Source organism: Parasteatoda tepidariorum, chromosome 8 (assembly GCF_043381705.1).
Source record: "Parasteatoda tepidariorum isolate YZ-2023 chromosome 8, CAS_Ptep_4.0, whole genome shotgun sequence".
NCBI classification, from domain to species: Eukaryota; Metazoa; Arthropoda; class Arachnida; order Araneae; family Theridiidae; genus Parasteatoda; species Parasteatoda tepidariorum.
Window position 1 is genome coordinate 43,125,951 of NC_092211.1, and position 25,845 is coordinate 43,151,795.

General features: G+C 27.8%; 1 protein-coding gene and 1 long non-coding RNA gene across 3 annotated transcripts in view; one reads left to right on the forward strand and one right to left on the reverse strand.

The window, feature by feature from the left end:
• LOC107447386 (ellipsoid body open) overlaps window positions 1-24,161 on the reverse strand; it is a 37,138-nt gene extending 12,977 nt beyond the window's left edge. The window contains exons 1-16 of one of the 2 annotated variants that reach the window (XM_016062290.3): window positions 23,897-24,161; window positions 21,268-21,355; window positions 20,335-20,447; window positions 20,038-20,235; window positions 19,757-19,916; window positions 18,513-18,635; window positions 16,475-16,695; window positions 10,622-10,851; window positions 8,884-9,010; window positions 7,197-7,306; window positions 6,014-6,122; window positions 5,052-5,144; window positions 2,355-2,590; window positions 1,391-1,483; window positions 1,158-1,308; window positions 312-458 (exon numbers count right to left, since the gene is read on the reverse strand). In XM_016062290.3, coding sequence (XP_015917776.1) covers window positions 312-458; window positions 1,158-1,308; window positions 1,391-1,483; window positions 2,355-2,590; window positions 5,052-5,144; window positions 6,014-6,122; window positions 7,197-7,306; window positions 8,884-9,010; window positions 10,622-10,851; window positions 16,475-16,695; window positions 18,513-18,635; window positions 19,757-19,916; window positions 20,038-20,235; window positions 20,335-20,447; window positions 21,268-21,355; window positions 23,897-23,914 — 2,217 coding nt within the window. In that variant the 5' untranslated portion in view covers window positions 23,915-24,161. The remainder of the gene's footprint in view (window positions 1-311; window positions 459-1,157; window positions 1,309-1,390; window positions 1,484-2,354; window positions 2,591-5,051; window positions 5,145-6,013; window positions 6,123-7,196; window positions 7,307-8,883; window positions 9,011-10,621; window positions 10,852-16,474; window positions 16,696-18,512; window positions 18,636-19,756; window positions 19,917-20,037; window positions 20,236-20,334; window positions 20,448-21,267; window positions 21,356-23,896) is intronic. The other variant, XM_016062291.3, reaches the window with a different exon arrangement.
• LOC139426343 (uncharacterized) lies at window positions 19,426-19,630 on the forward strand. The gene is made up of 2 exons (XR_011637588.1): window positions 19,426-19,543; window positions 19,575-19,630. It is a non-coding gene; the product is annotated as an uncharacterized lncRNA (long non-coding RNA).
• Window positions 24,162-25,845: the final 1,684 nt, after the last annotated feature.

The window sequence follows — 25,845 nt, forward strand, 5'->3', positions numbered from 1 at the left end:
ACATTTTAAGAGTTGCTTTTGTTTAAAATGGGGCTCTGAGTGAAATGGGTCTCTGAGTTATAACTTTAATACATCGTTTATTAGCTGGTACAAATGTTATAAAAATAGCCTTTCACACTTTATTTTTTTGTCTTCAATTAATTTATTAACCTGGTTACTTTTTAAATTTCAGGTCTAATATCTAAATAGGATTAGCACATGTTATTCAGATATTATACCTTATATTAGATTGACCTATTAAAACTTCAAACAGATTTAATAAATATAAAGTGTTAAATTGTTTACAAGAAACACATTTAAAAATATCTTACTTCTATTGGCAAAGTTCTGAGCGCTAATTTGGCAACCAAAGAAAATAATTCTTGCACGGGAATAAACTGAAATAAAAGAGCTGGTCTCACAGTATAAGTAAGTGAAATTAATAAGTGAGCAGCGCTATGTGTAACTTTTTCTGGCACCTGAAAGAAAAGTATGCATTAAGAGGCCATTTTTAAATCCTTTTGCAGTAAAACAGAAATAACTCCTTTCAAAAAATTATAACAGGTACTGCTGATATAAAGACTAGTTATAAGATAATTTTTAATCAAACTAATAGTATCAATAAAATTATAGACCAAAATGAATTGTATAATATTTTTGAGAAAAATGGAATTTTTTTCAATATTAGGAAAACATTACAATACAGTTATATTTACAGTATTGCATCAAAATATTTTTAAAATTATATTGTTTAAAACAATTAATAACAATCCAATCATAAGATGTAAATGTTATGTGATGTAAAAAAGTGGAAAAATTATACTTTTCAAGACATAAACAAAATTACTGCTACATCAATCAAATAAAAATATTGCAATGCAAAACTTTTTTTTAACTTATAAAAACTTAGATAAATAGGAAAAATAAATCTGGTTATAGCATTTAATGTAAAACTATACAGCCCATCAAGTGTAAGGTCTGTTCATAACATTCATAGTTAAAACTTGAGGAACAAGAGAATTTACAAAAACAAAAAAAAAAATTCATGGTTTAGTTTTTATACTTTATTTAGTTTCAGTTTATCTTTTAGATTACTTATAATTTTCCTGAAATATTTCTAAAATGAAGAAAATTTTGGTTATAGCTTCGGAAGGAATATTTAAAAGTGAACATTTTACCTCTTTTTTTATATTTACAATTGCAATATTAGCAAACACTTTTTCAATAGATCCACCATCGGAATTTTCTTCTGGTATGTGAATGTTTTCTTTGCTGTATTCTGTTAACCAGTAACAAAAAGCCTTCAATGTAGCTAAAATTTGAGCATGACTGCAATACATAAGTTAATTAAATTAATTTTGGAAAAGAAAATTTTAATAAGCTTCAGAGAAAAGAAAGAAAAAATACTAACACTTCAATAAAGTCTCCTTTTAAAACAGATGGAGCTTCTGTTTTCATTTCATAAAATTTAAGACGATTACTGTAAGTAGCAGCATGGCATAATCTAAAATAGTATTAAAAAATTATGAATTAATTAAAAAAACATTTCTATTTTCCCTGAAAACTTTATTTAAATTGAAGGGGAGATAGATACCAAATAAAAAAAACAGGTAAGGTTAAAAAGTTACACTTTCCAAAAGTAATGAAGTATCAGTGTATCAGGGAGCGTAGCCAAATTATTCAACAAAAAATAAGCACTTTTCAAGAACTCAAAAAACACTTTACAACAAGTAACAACACAACAAGTAAGCACTTTAAAAAAATATCATAATTAGGCAGGGTTGAAAAGCTTTTGACAATTGACGGTTTTATCTTATTTTAACCGTCATGTCAAAAAAAAAACTTTTGGCATTGTTTTTGACAATTGTCAAAATTCATAAAATTTTGAAACATGTAAAACACATGGCGTTTTCATAAGCTACAGACTGACAATACTCTGAAATAAATTGGGGCTGAATTTATTATGAAAAAGCAGAATAGAACAATGTGAACTGTGTCTTTAAGCATAATTTGTAGCGAAAATCAACATGGTAAAGGAAAAATCTCATATTGAAAAAGGGAAAATTAAGCACTTTTTAAAAACACCCAATGAAAAAAAGCACCTTTAAGAGCTTTTAAAAAACGAAAATAAGTCCATTTAAGCATTTTTTAAAAACGCTATGCACCCTGTTTATAACAAGTATGCTTCATGTAGGATAACATAGTGAAACATATACAGTAGAATAAATATACATAGGCTTCACAACAAAATTAATATGCATAACAACAATAGAAAACTATGATACACAGTTAAACATGAAAACTAGACTTAATATATTTGTCAACATAAAATATGTAAACAGCATTTTCTGGTAAAACTTAAACAATAGACTTACTTTTCTAAGATTTTTTGTGCCTCTAACTTTCGATTTACAAAATTGTCACCACAGAAATTCACAACTAAACGTCCTAAAGCTTGTAGCATTGAAGACAAATCTCTGAGACTGCAGTGCAATCTACGACATTCATTTTCAGCACAGATGCTAAGCTCAATTGGCGAGTGATTGGCATCAGTTTTAACAAATCTTTCAAGCTCCAAGTAAATTCGCAAATTCTCTTCAAATATTGAATACTGTTAAAAAATATGCAAATTAAATTTGAAAATAATAATAATTTCACTGAAATTAATACAACACTTCACATAGAGTATTTATATATTCTAATCATTACATTTCCAAATTTTTTTTCTTACTAAATCAATCTAGAAAGCACTAGTGAATTCTTATATTGTAACAAAATCAAATTAATATAAAACAGTTATATTAAAGTTGATGAAAGGTAAAGAATTTCAGTTCTTTCCAAATATATGTTCTTAATTTCATATGTAGAGTGAGAGATCATTTATTACACCAATGAAGTTTCAGAAAATGAATAAAACTAGTTTTGAAACTAAATGTCTCATAAATATCAGCAAAAAACTCATTGGCAAAGAGCTGCATGGTTTACTTAATGCAGGATAGGAAATAAAAAGAGTATATGAAAGCAGTTTTGTGAATTATCAAGAGTGTTAAGTATTTATATATTTTACTATACATAAAAATCTAATGATTGTGTCGCAGTTTTCCATTGTAGTCTGCTCATTTTTATTGTAAAATCAAGTGGTAGGATCCAGTTTTTCCTCATTCATTTTCATATTGTTTTGGTTGTCATCGGCATAAAATTAATAAAAGTCATGAAGGTATTGTTCTTCTATAAATGTTTTTGTATCCCTAATTTAAAGTTATTTTCCTGTACTGCTATTATTACGCTTTTCATTCAAGAGTTTAAAACTAAGAGATTTGTTTTAGTTATTTATTTATTATTATTATAAAATTTATTAAGGTGGTCTAATCTTATTAACTGTTTTACAATTATTCCCTTTCTGCAAATAACATTAATATACTGTTATAAATTACAGTTAAAGAGATCTGTTAAATGATTTAGACTGCAGCTTCCGGCACAATGAGATACGTGATGAAGTGAAAATATTAAATTAAGGTTGTGAACTCAACAAATTTGTTTAAACAATATAATGTTATAGCAATATGAATGTCATTGTCATGAATGTCACATCAATAGATATAAATATTTATAATACTAATAGTTAATAAGAGATGGCTGGGACACCTATGGAGAAGCCCTGAAAACAGCACCATGAGAATGGTCACCTTTAAGAGCCCCGAGGGGTCACGTCCTAGAGGCAGACCCCATACTAGATGGCTCAACAACATCGAAAATGATTTGAAAACTCTAAAGATTAGAAATTGGAAGGGAGTTGCCATTTATAGGCGGTGCTGGTGTTTGTCAGCTGTTGAGGCAGCGAAGGCCTGCAAGGGGCTGTTGTGCTGACAAAGAAGAAGAATAGATAATAATATTTGGACATAGGGAGTGGAGGCACAAGAGTAAGCAAACAGAATTCCTTTTAGTATATGTTAGTTCATATATGTTAAATGAATAATTTTAATTTTAGTAGAAAAACTGTTTTCTGCTAAGAAACAATTATTGTGAAGGAATCATCAGGGTTGGTGAACAGCAGCGGACAGGGGTTTAACACCCTAGTATATTATATACACATCAAATGAAAGTCACCATAGAGCGTGAAATAAGTACAAAGAGAAAAAAAAATGATATTGACTCAACAATGCAAAGTTAGAAAGACAAAAAGTAAAAGCTTTAAGAATTACCATAAATCTGATAGTAAGTATTTTGATTCTTTTAATCAGCAGAAAGTCATTACATAATGAAATTAAAAAAAAGAAAAGAACAAAGAATAACACTGAATTAGAATAGCATAAGAAGCAAAAGTTATCAACAAAAACTGAAACGTTTGTAAGCTGGTTAAAGGCAGAGTATAAAACCAAAAGCTTTCTGCACATAAAACATTTTTGCAACAAGGAAACGATATTTAAGTAGCAACAAAAAACATTATTTGTTACATTAAAATAATGACACTATTCCAAAAATCAAAAGAGAATTTAAAAAAGTGTGAAAATGAGATTAGCGGGTTTCTATAAAATGGAATCAAAATATTTTTCAAAACTGAAAATTTTCTGCAAAACATGGCGACTTTCTGCACACAGTAGACAATAGTTCATATCTACATTTTGTGACCTAAGCCAGGAGACCTTAAATCCGAGCTCACTTGAACCTAATAGGAAATTTTGTTGTTCAAGATTTATCATCCCAGTTACAGACCAAAATTCATAAGGATATAATGCCTTAACTTATAAAAAGTTGAAAAATTTTCCAGAAATATATTAAAAAGAATACTTATGTATAGATCAAGAGATGTAATGCTACTTAATTTTTAAATTTTTTTTTTATGGCTAATAGTTAAACCAAACAGATTTTGTATATTTGTTTGAAAGCATTAAGGATGTGTAGTGCACAATGTGCACATTCCATGGGTCTAACAAACTGGTGCAATTCTTTGACAGGGACTATTGCTATCTTCTAAAATTCTATTTATTAGTAAAAAATTATTTTACAATTAATAAACATTGTTTCCCGTTTGCACATAAAAGAAGAATAAGATACTGTCAAAAAGTACTTACAACTAAATTAAAAATTTCATTTGGCATCAAATCAGACACTTTGGATGCAATTTCAAGACATTGGCACAAAAAAGATTGCCACTCAGTAAAGGACTAAAAAACAAAATGGAAATATTAGATAATAGTGCGATGTTCCATAACATAGATCAAACCAGTCTTTATAAAAAATTATTAAATAAGTAGTTAAACTTAAAATACAGATTTAAATTGATTTTAACGTGGCTTCAAGGAAAAATATAGTTATTCTGGATTACATGATTTTATTACATTCATTAAAACATAGTGGCAATATAGAATGATACTAATTCCCATTGCTATTTTTAAATTAAGTTCTAAAAAGAGATTTTCTACATTATTATTAAATTAATTTAATGTAACTTGCAGTATTTTTATTACCTCAATTTACTACCACAATTTATTAATCAAGTCATAGTCTTTTATCAGTATTATTTTTAAAAGTGTTTTCTGGTTAGAAAAATATTGAAATCATGCTTTTACATTTCATATTGTTCATAGAAACTATATACTACAAAAAAAAAAAAAAATAAATATTTCTGTATATATATATAAACTCTGTTGAACTAAACGGGATGATTTTAAAGAAAAGAAATACACAAACAGGTACAATAAATATTTTTAAACATTTTATCAAAATAAAATAAATTTTAGTATAAACAATTTTATTTTGGAACTCATATTAGACATGGTAGTAAATAATCAAGGGTTCCGGAACTATATATCTAGTTTGAATGTTGTAAGTTCGGAGTAAAACTCAGCTAACTAAACACATACCACACTCACCTCCCAAGCTAAATACTATTTGAAATATTACAACCACTTGGGTCAAATTCAAGCAAACATTCTCATGATAGCAATTGTATACCAACTGACAGTTTTTAAAATGTTTATACCCGTTAAAGTTCTTTAGTTTATTTAGTGTGATATAAGGAAAACATATATACATCATCATCCAAATCTTCATCGTCCAGTTCCTCTAAGCTTGACTGATTAAAGCGAAATTGTAACTTCCTTAAAATTTCTTGAACTAAAGCTAATAAGGCTTCTCTATACCTAGAAAGAAAATCATTGCAAATAATTAAGTCACAATTAGTTACAATTACAATTCACATAATTATTTAACAATTTTAGGAATTCTAAACAATTTAAATCAAGAACCATAAGAATTGTGATCATTGAATGCATGTCCAAAAGGAAGCAATCTACTTTATCTTTATATTTTACACAGTTTAAGGTGGTCGATTAAAGCCTGAGTAGTTTATATTATTGTGAAAAATAAGCAGGAGACTTTCTTCCCACCTTCTCTGAAAAAGATGGTAAAATATCACACAATATTTGAATTTATTATATATATATATATATATATNATTACATGCATGTCAATCTGTGTTTAATATATATATATATTAAACACAGATTGACATGCATGTAATAGTTCATTTTTTGCTAAAATGCAGTTTCATTTTTTTTTCTGACCACACCTATCCAGTGGAATCACAATATATTTGTTGTTCAAATGAGCTACAGATGATTCAATGAAAAAAATAATAACACTGTGAGCTAAATCACTTTCCGAGTTGCAACTGCTTTGAAATAAGTGACAATAGCATATTTTTTTATAGTCATTTTTTCCTTAGTGTTAGTATCTGATATGCAATGCCTCAGAAAATAGTTGTAATAACTCAGTAAATAAAAGACATATTCAGTAAAAAAGAGAAGAAAAAAAAATGTATTTTTGTTATTTAAGTTTTCAGATTGAAGAGTTTTGATTAATTCAGGTCATATATTAAAAATAGAAAAAATGTTACACACAGAATGTTGTTAAAATTGGCAATAACATGAGAGTACTTAGTGAATACTAAAACTGTTAAGTTAAACAGTATTAAAATGGAGGAAGAACTAAAACAAATTTTTTTTTGTGATATGAACTGAATTTTATTTGTTTAATAAACTGTTTAATATTTTAAAAAGCAAATTTAAACTCATACAAATAATTATTATTAAACTCTTCAAGCAAATGAGTTAGTAAGAGAAAAGACATTTTTATAATGAAATATGAATAATATTCAAATTAAAACTATTATAACAATAATAATCAATTGAAAATCTTCAAAATGAAAAACTTACTTATTGAAAGTCACGTCATAATTGTTCTCTTCATTTTTTAACTTGAAATTTAAATAGTCTAAAAATGTGTTCCAGATTTCTAAACAAGCATAAAAACCATCGTGGGAAGGCTGTAATCAAATAAAGTAACATGTGAGAGACATGATACACAGGAAAAAAAAATTATTATGGTAAATAAATATATAAAAAATTGTAATTAAAATATTTTATTAAACAATAGTTTAGAAATTAAACATAAAATTAAGTAGCATAGTAAGAATCAAGTGTTAAAAAAATATATATATAATTAAGTAGTATTGATACAAAATCTGTTAATGTTATTCAACAAGCATAAAAAAGGACCTGCAACAAGAGATATAGACTAAGTTAATTTCTTAGGAGTCACAGCCTGAGAAATATACTCAATTTCTACTACAATTGTTCTGTAAATTAAGAATAAGATACTTGATTTTTTTGTGAACTATTTAAAACGTTAACCTTTAGAGAATTTTAATTAGTTTGAATTATTCATATGTAAATATATAATATAAAGATAAAACTGATTCTCTTTCCAAAAATTTGTTAAGTGTAATGATTAAAAAGCCACATTTAATCACAAAATGGATGCTGAGATAATGAAACATTTAACTGAAATTTAACAACTGAAATTTTCAAACAATAAAAAAAAAACATTAATATATATAACTTATAAACATTTAGCAACTAAGTTATATAAGTTTTGGCAAGAGTGTTTAAAATCTGACTGCTAAATCAGGGGTCTGTTTAGAAGAAATTTGGGTCCGTTAACGGATCCTTCACAAAATATCTTTTCATAAAAACGGACCCTTCACAAAATATTTTAACTTAAAAACGGACCCTTCACAGAATGATTTTTCTTTTAATCGGACCCTTCTCAAATTTACTTATCTTCATTATAATTTTGTTGATCGAATAAACCCTTCCCAGGGCAGAAAACAAGAAAGATGGATGTGAACAAATTAAGTTATGTCCTCGGCAGACGATTCTTCCATTATTCGTCCGAAATGAATATTCTGCGTTCAGGAGTATAGGCTAAATACCAAATATTTGTATGTTGCATCTCTAATTTAGAAACAGCAATTGTTGTTTATTTTTGAAAATTAAATTTTTTTAATTTACAGTGCCGAGCATAATCTTGTATCTATTTACAATTTAAAAACTCCTTGAAAGAGTTTTTTGCAATAACCGGACTCTATTTGCACAAATTCATAAAAGCGGACCCTGGTTGAAAGAATGTAATTTTTTCACAATTTAACGATAAACGGACCTTTCACAAAATGTCTGGACAGACCCCTGAAAATAATAAATGAGTTTGCTCATACGTTAAAAATAAGTTCTAATAAAATTTTAAAAAACAATAAAAGAGATGGGGTTATTTACAAATCGAAATAAAAATTTCCTGATTTCTAATAAAAAAATCATACTATTTAACGAGAATAAAGCATTCTATGTAACTATTGTACTAAAAAAAAACCAAATTTTACTATAAAATATATCTAATTTTATTTTTTAAAAAAATTACATTTTTATTTAAAGACAGTATTCCACAAAAATCTAATAAAATTACAATTGTTCTGTGACTTTGAAAAAGGCAAGAACATAGTTGAACTAGATTTACAGTCATCATAAATGTTTTTTTTTAAGAAACAAAATGTAATAATTTACTTACCTGTTGAAAAGTATACTTGAAGAGGAGCGCGAGAAATTCTAAAATTGGAAACTGAGCACTGCTTTCAAATCTTTTTAGATGATTAGTTACAAAGAGTTGAAGAAAATATGTGAACTTCTCAATGTATCTATTAGAAAAAAAAAATCAAAATAAATTGGCAGAAAAACAATTTTATTTAAACTTAATTTATGTGTAATGTATAGCAAAAAGGGAGAGATAAAATGTCTTAAATTGCAGGCCTAGAAAAGAGTAAAAAATAGTAGTTAATTAACGGGGAATTTTATGAAATCTTTATAAATTTCCCTTGTTGTGTTTTTATTATTTACCATCATTTTTAAGTTAGTGGATCGTTCCTGGTCAGCAGGCCTGTTTGATGATAGCCTGATAGCATAGACAAATGATCTTATTGCAAGCTTAAATGTACTACTATGTAAAATACGATGAGAAAGATTTTTGCAACAATTCTGAAATATGCATTATCTTTGGTTAACCTTTAATAACTACAGTCTCTGATATTATTTAAAATCTGCTTAGAAACAGTTAATAGTGTGCAACATCTTATTAAGAATATTTAGATGTTTTTTTTTTTTCTTCTTAAAAATCAATAACAGCAATGATTTTCAAAACAGAGAATAAGATTGTTTCTAATAAAACAGAAGATATAAATACCTCAACAGAGTTATCATAAAAAGATATTGATTTTAACTTCCAATGCAATAATTGCAGGCACTGCTTCTAAAATTAGGGTAATATTACCAATTTTAGAAACATTGTGTGATTCAAACATCTTAGCATAATGTTTCAGTACATATAAAAATGCATTATTATTTCCAATCAAATTTTCACATGGTTTAGTTGTGCACAATTATAAATGTTTCTAAACATAAATGGTGACAAATTTTCAATATAGAATGAATGGTCAGCCATGTATATTATATTACTTATATTACACTAACACAAACATGCATAGTATAGACTGGTGTGCACAATTTTTTGTTTATCTGAAAATATCCCCTTAATCCTTTTTCTAGTGAAAACTCAAACCCGATATAAAAAGTAATCTGAAAATTATCTATTTGTAAAATCTAGTTCTTTTATTTTTAGTTACAACTCAAACTTGGTTCTAAAAAAATAATTGAATAAAAAAAAAGAGATAAATATGTATCTATTGCACTAAAATTAAAGAAAGTATTGCCTCATCATAAAAGAATATTACTTAGGCATATTCGTACATTAAAACTTTATAACATTTTTACAGTTCTTTTTATCATTTTCAAAGTTAAAACTCAAACCTGATATAATTAAAAAAAAAAAAAAAAAAAACATAATCAAAACATTATCTGTTTGTAAAATCTAGTTTTTTTTTATTTTTAGTTGTAACTCATACTTGGTACTAAAAAATAATTTAAAAAAAGATAAAAATGTATCTATTGCACGAAAATTAAATAAAGTTTGGCTTTATCATAAAATGAACACAACCAAAGCACGTTTGTACATTAAAACTTCTTTGCAATTTTTTAATATTTTTGCAGTTTTTTACCGTTGTTCCAACTCGAAGGATTTTATTTTGTAAAAAGTCAGCAAATATTTATGTTCACAATTTTCTGAGAGCCATGACATATAAAATATATTTATACATATTCTTTTACATAGCTGTACTTAAATAAAATAAAAAAAAGCTATTATGCAACCCCCTTCAAATTTTAAACTATAAAATAAGAAAGAAAAAAGTTATTACACATCATCAATATCGGCTAAAGTATTTCTGTTAGAAGCACTTTTTGAGTTATCCTTGGTAAGATTTTGCAGTAAATGAAAAGTGTCTTGGAATACTTGAAGCAAGAACCCTTCATAATCTGCAGGTATACACTGTTTAGACATAATTTCATTAATGCACCCCATTGCTTGAATGCCAAGATCTGTATTTTTCCTTAGAGGCTGGTATTGTTGCATTCCGACATGCATAACCTAAAATTAAAAAGCAAAATAAATTTTAAGATTCAGTTTGTTTCTAATTTTCTCCCCTTATGTACGGATTTTACTAGCATTCAGACACATGCATAGAAAGAGGAAAATTAGTAGATATATATGTCTATGTTATGAATTTCTGTCTGATCAACAGAATGCATTGTAATCACTCATAATAATTCTGAATCACTTGTGTGACAGGCAATGGATCGGAATGAATGGCATTTTAGAAAGCCCTAAAAAACCATCATATTTTTTTGTTTTACTTAACTATTATTGAAATTGCTTGGTATCGATATTTGATAACAAACTGGTTTCTTTATTCAATGCACCCATTCGCCACCGAATCAATCTACAACAGCATAGAAAGAGGAATATTAGTAGATATAGGTGTATATTAATATGAATTCAGTTTAACTTCGGTATTATTATTAAAGAAAATTAAATGAAAATGTAGAGGTAAGTCAAATGTGCGAAATGGTCAGAACTTGTTGCTAGAACTTGTCGTCCCTAAAAACCAAAAAGAAATTTTTTTTCATACCAACTGAAAAAAAAGGGAAAAATAATTTTAACATAAAATAACAGAAAAATTAAGTAATATTTTAAAGATAGTCTTAACAATCCCACAAAAAAACATTATTTAAATATTAGGAGGTTCAACTAATCAACTTTCCAAGATAGAATTAAAATGTGTATTTCCAATTGGCATATTTCATATAGTAAAACAAAACTTCATTAATGTTTTTTTAAGAAAAAAAAAAGTAACACCATAAATTTAGCACACATTTCCTTTGTCTCTCTTCTAAAATCATTTCTGTGAACTCATAATCAAATTATAGTCCTATTATTACATCAAACTTATTTGACACATTACACGCCTAACTTATGAAAAGTATTTGGTCCATTCAATTAAGATAACTCTTGCAAAAGAGTAAGGTTTGCTTTTGTTAATCAAATATTTTTGGTTGAATTGAATATTACAAATAAATGGTTTGGCCATGTATTTTATTATTTAATTTTTCCAAGATAAAAATATTTAATGATTTCTTATAGTTTTAATGATGACATTTAATATTCGTTACAATATTAAATCAATCAATTTCCTTTTTGCATTTTGAATCTAATTTTGTCTCCTACTTGAAATATTTTTCATGCACTTGAAAACCCGCAATTGCAGAAAACAATGATAAGTAAGTAAAAATATAGAAAACATTGATGAAAGTTATCTTTTTTTTTCACCATCAATATCAATAACAAACTAAAAAGAGGTAAAAATAAATAGTTCAGGTGACTTAAATGTTTTGACATCTCACAAATTGCATTTTTTGAAATTTTGCTATTGAATCATTTAATGATTCAAAAACTCAGATTTTCAGAAATTTCATTTAAAATCTCAGTTTTAATTCAATTAATTAGAGTCTGCAATTTAATAATAATAATAAAAAAAGAAATACGGAATACACAATGAAAAGTTTTGCGTTACAGGTTTTTCTTTGCCTGCAGTTCTTTGAGTGCTTTTTGTTAAAAAGTAAACCCAAAATGCAAAGGGGAAAAAAAAAAAGAGTTCTGACTGTGAAGTTACATCACAGTCACAAGATTACTCTTTTAAACTTGTTAAATTATCTTTATGTTTGTCTATCTTATTAGCAAAAAAAGTTACGAAATAATTAACTGCACATTTCTTTTTGCTAAAGCTTTTTAGTTACATTTTTGATTCTGAATGAAAGTTAAGTTTTAATAAAATTTTTTTTGTGTAGCTAAAACTGTGTATTGAACTCAGTTGACACTGATAAAATTTTTCTTTTCTCCAAGTCACATTTATTTCTCTAGTATTGACACATGCAAATTTTGCTTTTAACACACAATGTCAATACCCACTTAAGCTTGTAGCAAAACCTCTTCAACTTTTGCTGCACTAATTAGTGAGTCACCTGGTGATAGGTAAACTGTGGAGTAATTATACCTTCCTTCAAAGCAGCAAGAAAGAAGGAAAAAGTTCAATAGACTAAGTAGAAGAGCACCATTAATTTATTGCAAATATATAACTTGTGTACATTAAGATTTAGAAAGAGCACATTTGTGTGTTTACAATCTCATTCCTCGTGATGAATACTTATTTATGTCACACTAGAGCTGTACAAAAGGCTATTGGCATTGGTCTAGGAAACATCCCTTCTGTGATGAAACCATTATCAAAAAACTATTTTTCATAATATACATTTACTTTCGGAGTATAAATTTCTCTTGCACTTCGAACATCGAAAATGAACAAATTCTGAGATAAATAGTAGTGCTTTTTTTTTCTTCCTTCTAAGATTGCTTAGTCATGATAATATGTAGGAATTTGTAAGAAGCAGGTTTTAAACATTCTTTTCTAAGAATTAATATCTAATATCTTTTACTAATCTAAGAACTAATAATATCTAATTTTCCACAGGGTTGTGTAGTTGATCTTCTTATCTTGTAGTGCATAGTTACTTCATCTAGATAACCCCTTTCATAACTATTGCTGCAGTTGTTCAAAAGCTGAATATGAATTCAAGTGGGCAGCTTGATGTATGCATCATATATATCGAAGATTTACTTTTCAATTATAGTAAATTATATAAAAATTTTAATTTTCACACGAATGTAAATTCTATAATATTAATAATATAATATACAGTGAATTCGCGATAACTCGAATCTGATAGGACTGACGAAAAACTTCGCCATATCGGAAGTTCGACTTACCGTTAGTTTCGGTTTTGGACTTTCAAAATATTGTCGGATTATTTAATTAATGCTTATTAATTACAAATCTTCTAAATGCTTACAATATTTAAGATCATTTTTCTGACAAGCCATTTACGATAAGACTGTTTGAAGCACTTTATGATACCCTGGTCCATCGGCTGCAACTTTGCTGTTGTGTTTGGCGGGAGAAACTGCAAGTTTACTGCTTTCAAATTAGGTAGATCACTATGCGCTGTGCATTTATCCATAAAGAGTATCACTTTTCTTTTTTTAGCGAAGAATTTCCGATCCAATTTTCTTACATAGTCTTCAAATAAAACTGATGTCATCCAAAACTTTTTGTTAGACTTGTAATCCAAAGGATACGTTTTAACATTCTTGAAACATCGGGGATTTCGCTTTTTTTTTTCTTTCCGATAACAAGTAAGGTCAATTTCTCTGTCCCAGGCGCATTTCCTCCAACTAGGACAGTCAAACGTTCCTTGCTCATTTTACCCCCTGAGCAGCTTTCATCCTTAAACATCATAGTCTTATTTGGAAGACATTTAAAAAATAAACCCATTTCATCAATATTGAAAACATAATTTTAACTGTATCCTTGAAGTAAATTTGGTAACGTTTCACTTAACCACTGTTCACATACTTCAAGAGAGACAGCTTTATCTTCTCCATGAAGAGTGCGAAAGACATTGTGTGTGCGTTGCAAAGGAAGGGGCAAGATATCAGCTTCTAGGTTTTTTTTCTTGCTTTAAAAGATCCAAAAAAAATCGAGTTAAAGGGAGTAAAATTCGAGCAATCGAGAATAATTAACATGAAATTGAAGATAAAAGGGTCGGGACCTCATAAAAAAATCGAGTTATAGTAATAATCGAGTTATCGTACTTCGAGTTATAGCGAATTGACTGTATATCCCAATGTAAAGTTTGTCTATGATCAAATATATTTTAATTTTAGTAAAAATCTAATACTCTAAACATATTGATGTAACTTTTGAAGAAGAACATCCTGCAATTGCATGAAAAAATCAAAAACATTTAGGAAAGTTAGTCTTAATATATACTTTTTTTTAATTTTTTTATCAATGTTTCAGTCTGAAAATATCTAAGTTAAATTTTATGAAGTAATTCTATGTGTACATATTATTATTTGAAAAATAAGAACTTATGAGATTTAATCTTATACATATTTATAACTTAAGCCTATCAGCTAAAACAGTTTTACTGTCTAAGAAGTTTTATCTGTCCTTTCTGTCAAAATTCTCAAACAGGTTTTACTGTATACATAGAATAGTAAGTTGCAGATGCATGGTTCATAACTTAAAACTCTTTTTTGAATATATTTGTCAGTTGAACAGGTTGGGTAAATTAAATTTTCCTCTTTAGTTTTTGATAAAATAGTAATATTGATACGAAAACACCTTTTTACCTTATTATTTTTACTAAAAGTTGTCATTTAATCAATCAAAACTTTAAAAAACCTCATGTAAAACCAATAAACAAATTCAAGTATATGCCATTATATTTTCATAGAAATAGGGCAAAAAAACCTATTCAAGCCCACAGGAGCAAAAATCACTTGTAAGAAAATTTAAGTTTACAATTTTTTTCCTCATTTATCAATGCAACATGTATTATATTTTCTCATTTAATAAAGTTTTAATTTATACTAAATGTTCCACTTCTTTTGCATTTATACTTTAAAACTCATTAGGAAAAAAAATTATATTATTTGGTCATTTGTTTTTAGAACAAAAAAGCCTGTCAAACCTTTATCTTATTTTACATCAGATGTTCCCAATATTTTTCGGAAATTGAACTCGTAATTATTAATCTTCTTTCGATGGAGCCTCAACTTCACGGATAAAGTAAATAAAAAAATTGCAAATGGGAAATAACAAAAGTTTTATAAATGCATGATCTTTTCATAATTTAATCAATATATTGCTAATAGAAAAATAATATTTATTAAAAAAAACACCCATTTCTTTTTCAATGACATTTTACTTTAAATAATTTCACAAGGGCAACCAAAATATCAAATAAATAATCAATTATTGATTAGATCTAACTATAATTAAAGTTTACTGGTTAAAACAAATGCCAAAACTCTTGGAACCTATTTATAACTTAACTATTCCACGGAATCCTGGGATTCCGCCGAAAACCATTTGGGAACCGCACCGCTACTTTAAACTATCAATTTCAAAAACAAATAAAAAAAACAGCTTTTACTTTTAAGGGGTAAATTGACCAAATTTTTATCAAGAATTCGTGTAACATTAAAGTTGTTTAGAATTTGTAGTTGCCCAATATAATCTCTATTTTACAGTAAATGTTAAAAATCCAAGAAGTAAAAATTGCCTTTCTGAGCTTTTATTATAATAATAAGGATGCAAAAAATAAAATAATTAATAAATTGCAGCTGAATGATGCTGATATGTTTAAATTCCCATTTAAGCAATTAAAGCATTTCCCCTAATGTATAATTTCCTTAATATATTTAAAATTATCGTACATTAGATATTAACATACTTTTTAGATTCAAATAGCAACACACAAGCAAAAACAATTTCCTACCAGAAAAAACAATCAATATAAAAATAGCTTCAACAATAATAATTTACTGATAACTAATAAACTATCTCCGAACTGTCAAGTTCTGACATTATTTTTGTGACATCTTACAATTAATAAACACACATGCTTATTTAATAAATTTTTTAAATTAGTGAAAGTGTTTCAGGACAATGTTTGACCATGCAATTGCATACAAGAGTAAACATGCATGAAAAGTTTAGCTAGAAAATGAAAGTGTTAAATTATGAGAGTGAAAAAAAAAAATAGGATAGATCCCAGAACATGTCCGCCAAGAGGAACCAAAAACATACATCAATGCTTACAGGTTCAGGGTGACAGCCGAAACTAGCAAAATGAAAAACCGTTGTTAGCAGTGATGAAGTAATGTAAGAAGAAAGCGGTATCCAACTCAACAACTGGGCAAGACATTTCAAGGCTAATACACTGAGCTGGTGAGATTCATCGTCTAACGGAGGCATGGACTGGAATGGATTTTTGCTTGTAGACTTAAACATTCCACTCAATATGCTACCTAAATGGGTTCAAATAAAAAGACAGTTGATAATTAGTAAGACTGAATAATTGAAATTTTAAAAAAAATCAAATTAGGGAGATCCATGACAGACACATATAAACAGAAACATTTATTTAGGTATCAGAAAAAACATAACTTAGTTACAATATTTTTTAAATATACAGCAGGCTTATGATCTCTATATTATCCAGCCTAGTAAAAGTAGGGAATAATGGAATCAGCTTTTCGTTAAAACTCATTGAGGAAGGTGGAAGAAACAAGAATGTTAAAGAGATAGACTGTATGGGTGTCACTCTTAAAAGAATTTAAAGACCGAACTTATTTTTTCTACCAATTAACACAGTCTAACATTGTTTACTAGAATTTTATAGCTATCTTACTCCAAAATATATCTTTCCATCATAATGGCTCATATATATAATTAAACCAATGATTTTTTTTATTTTTCTTAAAAAAAAAATAAAACAATATTTTTCCTTATTTTATACAACAAACAAAATAAAAACAGCAGATAGCTTTGAATACCTTTTCACACTAATCGCTGATATAAACCAAACTTTTTTCTAAAGCCTATCATTTCTCCATTTATTTTTCAGCAGACCACTATTTATTTGTCCTAGCACTCTATGTATTTTGTTTAAATAATCGTAATTTAACTTTGGTTAGTATTTCAAAATGTTAGGACGTATTTATATTTAACAATAGTACATATCTTGATTACACAAGAAGATGTTGAAGTTCGATTAATTCCATTCTTTCATTGTGATGTGACATCACTACTTGATCATTTCACAATAAATATAAAAAATAATGTTTTTATTAAAATTATTTATTTTCATTTTTAACAGAAAAGGTTTAGCACAATTTTATGGGAAAAAATAAATTTAATTAATAAAAATAATTGGAAAAGGTTTAAGGGAATTAAGTCAACTGAGTTTTTTACAAGATCGTTTTCAGTTCTCAAGACTGAAGAATGGCACCATTTATCAGTACACATTGACTCTTTCTGGTCATAACTTTTCCCATTTATGCAGTTCATTTAAAAAATAAATAAATAAAAAAGATTGAGTATTTTCGTATTAATCAATTACTTAAAATATGTAACATTTGTTTTTAATTCTATGGAAAAGGTGGTAGGAGGTAGAACTTCACCATATTCAACTATTTTGTTATTCTGCCTATTCCTCCACATTAGATTGGATAGTCAGGAGCCTACTGTACAAATAGTAATCTTTCACCTTAATGTTTGTAATGACCTAAAACTCAATAGTTTTTTTTCCTACCACAACAATATAATTTACCCAGCTTATGATGTTTCTATTGATACAATCTAACTTTAAAACTTTCATTGTAGGAATGGTTTATTTTAATTTTTTCTCTCCCTAATATTATAACTCAACAATAAGGATAAAAATTGCAATAGGTCTCATGACTGAAATGTGAACACTTCTATACTTGATCAAACTTATGGCTCAAAAATGCTTGAAAATTTTGAGAAATTTCACTAGCCTAATCTTTTCCCTTTAGCGATCATACAGTTCAATTATGGAAAATATAGTATTTAAATAAATTAATAACTTTTCAATCAAAATACAAACGCTATACAACTAAATCATTTAGTAGAAAATTTTTAAATTAGAGAATTATTTAAGAAATGAGTAACTGATAGAAAAGGAGTCTCTTACTGTATTTCCAAAAAAGTTTTGTTTATAACCTGATAGAATATTATAAGAATTTAAATAAGTACACGGTTTAGAAATCTACACAATAATAAATTTTATTTGGTCAGTAAATATTAAAGAGTGTTACCATACCAGTATGCAATGGTGATGTGCTGAAAAGACTTTCATGACTATTATTTTGGTAGTGAGTTGGCGATGGAGGTGGTGTAGCAGTTACCAAATGACTGTGCTTTTCTAACACTGCATCTAGATGTCCTGAAAATAAGAATAATATTTTGTGTATAAAAAATTATAAACTAACCACTTTTGTTGTTTAACAGCTGCTTCAAGGAGTTTAAATAGCACGCTTTTAAACTTTTTAGTAGCGCAATTGTCAAATTAAATTTTATATTTTTAATTAAAGTGGCCGCAAAATTTATGATTTTTCTATTCATTTCATTGATTTATAAGTTTAATTTACAGGGTGACCACTCAAATCAGATTTCAAATTTCCCTGATTTTTCCAGATAAAAATCTTAAAATTTCCAGGTTTTTGTTTCTTTTTTCTTATAAAGTGTAGGATGTGTACTAGAAAAGTGTCTACATTATAAAATATTTTATTCAAAATGTTATTTTTTTTAACATATCTTGAAAAAAATAATTTATTTTGACAATTTGGCAAGATTTTTTATTTCTTTTTCAAATGTTTTGGTACAAAATTTTGAATCAAAGATCATATATTGATCTACAAAAGAGTAAAATGAAATATTAATATATAGTTGGTTCTTAAAAAAACATTTTTTAAAAATAAGTCCAAGGACAGAATTTAAAAACAGAAGCTAATATCCTAATCCCTTTTTCCACCTCCACCAGAATCTTTACTAAATTGTACAATTCCATAGCGGTCAAAGGTTTCTGCATTCCTTTAGCAACCGTGGGAGAATTTTATGTGGCATTCTAGTTTAACAGAGCCGTAATAGAGCAAATTTTGATGCAAGCAAAGTATCGCTAAGTTTATGATATTTCAACTGTTTGGCGATACATTTCCATTAAAAAAAAAGTGGCTATAATGGATGAAATAATTTAAATTAAGAAAATTAGTAAATAATTTAAATTAGTGAAATTAAAAAAATTATCAAAGAAAAAATTTCCAGCTTTTCTTTAAAATTCCCTGATTTTTCCAGGTTTTTATCCAAATTTCCCTGATATTTCCAGGTTTTTTCCAGTATAAAAAAAATTCCCTGATAATTCCAGGTGGGTGGCCACCCTGATTTAATATGGTGTAGACAACAATTACACATAATTAAATCAAACACATATATCATATAGAGGTTTGGTTTCAGTCACAAGAAAATAAGGAAAAAAAAAAAAAAACAAATTTAAAGATAAGCAATAACCTGCTAAAATATTTAATACTACAGGAACTTGGTCTAACATCAATCTGTGTAATTCTGCTTTACGTGTAACAGCAACATCTTCACGAGGACTTGTAAATTCTTCAAAAGATGTTATTATTAACATTAAACCTAGAGGTGCAGTTTCACTTGACTGTGCAAGCTGTAAGTAAAAATAAATATTGAAGAGGCAAATAACAATATTGATTTTATTACCTACAACAATCAAAATTTTCTTCATTAAAAATATTACATTGCATAAAATAACGTTGATTTAATCTTACCTGATGAATATTCATATAAAAATCAGGATAGAAATGAGGCCAATCATGCCTACCAATATCTACAATCAATTTTCCTAATTTATTAGTGATATAATTCGGTACTTTCAGGTGATGGTTAATCATAAAGCTATTGAGTTTTGTTCTTAACTCTGCCTTATCTGGTCCTGGCATCCTAATCCACAACTTATTTATAACATACTGAAATATAAAATTATTGTATTAAGAAACATATAGATAAAAATTATAATTAAAATACTTGTAAGTTGAATTCATATTATATGAAGCTTTGTTGCATACCTCCAAAACAGTCAAACAATACATCATCACAAATTCATTGGAAGTATTAGACAAGAAACTTAAGCAGTGTTTCCAACATTCTGGTTGATTTTTAAAATTTTCTAAAATTTCTTCTGCAAACCAAAGAAATCAGTAAGTTTATAGTTATGAAAAATTACTTCATTAAAACAAGCAAATCTTTAAAGCAAAACATGTTCAGATAAACAATGACCCAAACGGTGAGTTTAGTTTAATACAGAATTACTATTATGTTATACTACAGTAGGGAACTGATTATCCGGAACGATCGGGACCATCGCTATTCCGGATAAGTGATTTTTCCGGTTTTCTGAATTGCTACAAAAAGCCGTTTTTATTGTTAAACCCAACTAAAAAAAAAAAAAATTGGAAATAATCTTAAAAAGAAGAAAAAACGATGAAGTAATACACTAATGATTATTTCCAAAATGATGGTAAGGTAAACATCTTTTAAAAAAGAAAGAAAAATCTTAAAATCTTATGAGGAAAAAAACATTAAAAAAAAAAATGACCGGAGAATTTATTGAATTTCATTCCGGTTTTTTGGTTTTCTGATTTCCGGATAACGGGTTCTGTACTGTACATGTTTTTAAATAAATTTAAAAAAAGCACATTTTAACAAATGTCCCTTTTCAAGAGATACACTTTATAAGGGTAATTGTTTGCTGATAAATCTTTAATTAAAATTCGATTTACATAAAAATATAACAGCATATTATGTTATTGATAAATTTTCTCTTGCATGGACAATAAAGAAAAATTATTTTTGACAAAATGGTAACTCAGTAAAAGAAAACTATATTAGCAACAACTTTATTAATTGTTACTATTATTAGTTTATAGATTAATATTAATTTATTAAATACAAATAATAAATATTTTGCAATAATACATTTTTAAATGTTAGAATAGTACCTATTTGTCTTTTCCTTTCATTTGTTGTAGAAATGTTATAAAATTCATGAATAAGGACTTCTAGTGACGTTAAAAGCTCTTCAGAAGACTGAAAAATTAAGATACAAGGAATTAATAAAAACAAAAAGACTACATAATTCTTTGCTTAAGAACATCAGAGTTATTTTTTTAAAAAAGATAAGAAATTAAAACGAAGTATACTCATGCAATACAGGATTAAAAATGACTACAATTTGAAAGGGACATCCATAAAATAATTTTCAGAAGTCAGTACCAGTAACTCCTAGTTCAGTAAAGGGATTATAAAGGCTATTTTAGTTATTTGATTTTAGGCTTCATGTTTTTGTTGCAGAATAACATATTTCCTCATAATCTTGAGCAATTAACATATTTTGCATTCTTTTTTTCCATAAAAAAAAGTGACACATAAACATGCCAATGGAAATGCATATGGACAGGCAAAATATTTTAGTCACTGGTCAGTGACATCTTAATTCTAACCCCTACAATGCTTCATTTACAAAGTGTCTTAGCAAAATAAGAAAAAAAAAAAATGTCTTAAATCTGTGGTTACCAAAATTGTCAGTGACTTTTTAGTTTCCACGCCTATAATGCTTTCTTTACAAAGTGTCTGAGCAAAATTAGAAAAAAAAGTTCTTAAATTTGAGGTTATACAAAACATTAAATTTTTTTTATATCAAATAAAACATTTTGTTAAACCACTGTTTATTTATTTAATTTAAGTCCAATTTTAGAAATTCTCGACACATCGACCACCATTACTTTAAGCTTTGCATATGAGCCGCCTTAAAATGAATGACATTATTTAAATTCAACATCTAAAAAACAATAAAAAAGTTGGTCAAAAACTAAATTTTATGTTATACTTGTCACCATTTCCTTGTGACTTTCAAGTCCTAGATCCAACAAAAGTATTGTTTAGGATGGGGGGAGAGGTCGAGGTTATCTCTACCTTCAGCTTAAAAAATAGGGGGGGGGGGGAAATGAAAAACAAACTTTTTTATAGAGTTTAATTTTTTTAAAACTATTTTAAGCTCTTTGAGCCTCAACCATAGCCATCTTCCAAGAAAGGTGTTATAACTAATTTGGTCATTACCTAACCGATTATTATACAAATATATTATAGTTTTGAAATATTAATTTTTACTTCTAAAGCAACAAATATGACAGATATCTATTGCATGTGAGTACACACTTCCAAGATAAATTTCCTTAAATTATAATTCAAATATATATTTTCCTGTAAATTATAAATAAAATATTATAACCAGTTTAAGCATTTTTTTTTATTATTAAAAAATCAACAATTTACCCCTTATGTCACTGTATTACATATTTGCAATAGAGACAAAGAAAAACATATAGAATTTTCCTAACACTTTTGAAGGACAATTTCTGCAATCCTGTAGCATTACTCGATTTTTAGAATTGAAGTTCAATTTGTTGCTAACAAAATAGCACATTTTTGTTTCAGGATTATTATTAAAACTGAAATTTTTTAATCTTTATGTCATTTTTCAAAGAGCATAAATGAAACTATCACTGTTGGGCCATTTTTAACATTGTTAGCGAAATGCAACTATTTTTTTTTTCAATAAATTTTTAATTATATGTAATTTTTTTGTATTAATTAGTGTTTAAAGTGACGAACTTAAAAAGATGAGCATTTTTTTTAAGAATCTGATACATAAAGAGTTAACTATAATTGTTAAGTGTTGTCAGTGTGCAGTAAATTTTAAATATATTATCAAAATAAATTGTGCTTTTGCTGACAAGATTGGTAACTATGATTTATCAATGTAAAATAGTGGAATGCAGGGCAACACCTACACATTTTTGGTCATAAGTTGCTTAATAATTAATCTACACGAAATGTTCTATGTATTGTAAAAATCTGCCTTGACATTTTGAGAATGCAGGAAAGACAACTGTTTTGGAGCCATATCTTCTGGGCAGCAGCCATCGGGAAACTAAAAAAACGCATTACAGAAAGGGACCAACTTGTAGCTACTCCCAGCCAAACCCAGTTAATGACTAATATAGAATAATACACAATATATTCCTAGGGGATTGTTATATACTGATACCTGTACACGCCAACCGAAATTTCTAAATCACAAAATGAAAATGTCTGATAGCTATACTAAGAATAATTTTAAAATTAATACATACAGTAAATTAAAGGGTGGCTAAGAGTGTCACATTTTAAGTATACCTCATACTTTGACATTTTTTGTTTAGTTTCTCGCATGCATCTGCCTGATTGTAGCCAAAATTAAGAGTTTATCTTTGCACAGATACCAAAATGAAAATCTTTCCAGATTCAGAAATGGCTCAGGTATTATCTCAGTAAAAGTAGCAGCATTTGGACAAAAACAGCAATTTGATAATTAACTTGACATTAGCTAATGTAATGATACATAATTAAAAGCTAAAAACTAGAGTGTGTACCAATTACTTTCTTTTTGCTATGAAGTTGTAATTAGAATTATTGTAAGGAACAGCTTAGGGTGTGAAAAATCAAGTGACAGTAAGATACAAATATACTGAGTATGATTAAAAGAACAGAAATCGTAGATACCACAATCAAGTATAAGACATTACTAACCATTGTAAAAAATTTCATTTATCGAATTAACATGACAAGTCTTGATATAAATTCTACACCGAAAATTGACCGAAAATCAAAGCAGATGACAAACACTTTAGGCAGGGTTGATTTTTATACCGTTGAAACGATTTGTTAGATTGACACGCTTGCTTCAGGTTTCGTTCAAAAAGTTATACTTTTCTCGTATCTATGTTTAGAAAGTCAAACTAGTTGAGTTTTTTCAATACAAATGAAATAAAACGTTTAATAGAAAATAGACTTCAGAAATTGTATTTTTCTTCAGTTCATTTCCTTTTTACTACTGCGGAAATATTTTCCGCGTGAGCGGATTATTCATATGCGTTATATCTAAAGGCCCATTCTCACTGTTTGCGACTTTCCTCCCTCATGAGCGAGAGCCTGAATCCAGGGTAAATATTTTCCTCTAATGTAGCTTACAGGCAGTGAGAATGGTCCTTAAAATGAGTTTAAGGTGAAGCATCCTTGGCACAAAAAACAAGCAACTTCATTCCTTGCAAACAAAGAGCCAAGGTTGTTTGGCCAAGCTTCATTCCATCCCGTTGGAAATTTCAGCGGAAGGGTTCACTTTTTCATAGATGAGGAACGTTACAGTGTGCGAATAATGAGTGCATTTCTTCTGGCGAATGAATAGGTGAAACAAATATGTAAAAGTAGCCGTAATTAGAATCGTTAGAAAGTTGGGAGAAAAAAACACGAGCTCGAAAAAAAGAGAAGACCATGAAACTTTATTGACGCCAAGGTGATTTGGCACCAAAAGCAGGAGAACTTCATTCCAACCCGCTCCTTCTATTCCGACAAGTCCGCAGATGCCTGGAAGGTTCAGCGGAAGAGTTCCCTAAATAAGTTCTTAGCACATCAATATATATTTTTAGTGTGAAATAAACACAGGCGAGTAAAATATAAGCCTACATATTGTAGCTCCGTTTCAAAATAAATTGATAACAAAATTATTTGGCTTCATTTTTAATTTGATTACTACCACCTTGTGTTAAGTTAATAAAATACTCAACAAAATAAAAAAAATGAAGAAAGATTCATAAAACAGACCGACGTTTTTTCATGATATATTTGAAAAAAAATTTGTCCTTGTTAATTAAAATTAAACAGATTAAGGGTTTTATAAACCGTATTTTTTTCTGATTTGATTTGTTTTTGTGTTGCTATAAGTATCAAAAGTGTCAATGTTTCTGCACAGTTTACAATGAAAACAGAGGATAATCCCCATTTAGTGCTCCAGTGTAAATTTTGATCTTAACTTAAATGATAGCACTAGGTAAAATGTGTTATTATTAGTGTTCTATATGGATGGGTGATCGTGTAAAGCTAAGGGTGGTGGCGCTAGTGGTAAAATTACTCTTTCAAGACTTCGGGGTTACTGCTTCCGATATATTTTTACCCCACAGATTGAAAAAGCGCGCCATCATATTATTGCATCATATTTTTTGCAGTATTTCACATGTACCGAGTTCTTTCTTTCAGCCTTTAAACTTCAGCATTATCATATTAATATTATAATCATTAGAATATTTTCTAATTGGGCTAACTTAAAAAGATATTTTTAAGCTATTTTTGGCGACATTTTATTCAAATGTAGCCAAATAAGGGATGGAATACAAAACATGGCAAATCTTAGGAATTATTCACAATGAGATATTAACTTTCCAAAATTTTTTTTGGCCTTACGACCTCTGAGAATCAATACATTTCTGAAAGCTCTTATGAATGGTACAATTATGTTTAGATTTGAACCCAAATTACAATAACAAAACTGCATAGAATATTAGGCTTGTTCACACATCACCTCGTAGTCATAACATAAGCGGAGGGATACACCGGAAATTTTCTAAATTTCTTCCGCTTTAAGGACGCTTGTTATTGTTTACATTAGACCACCCATCCATACTAATGCTTGCTTTTTATTAAAA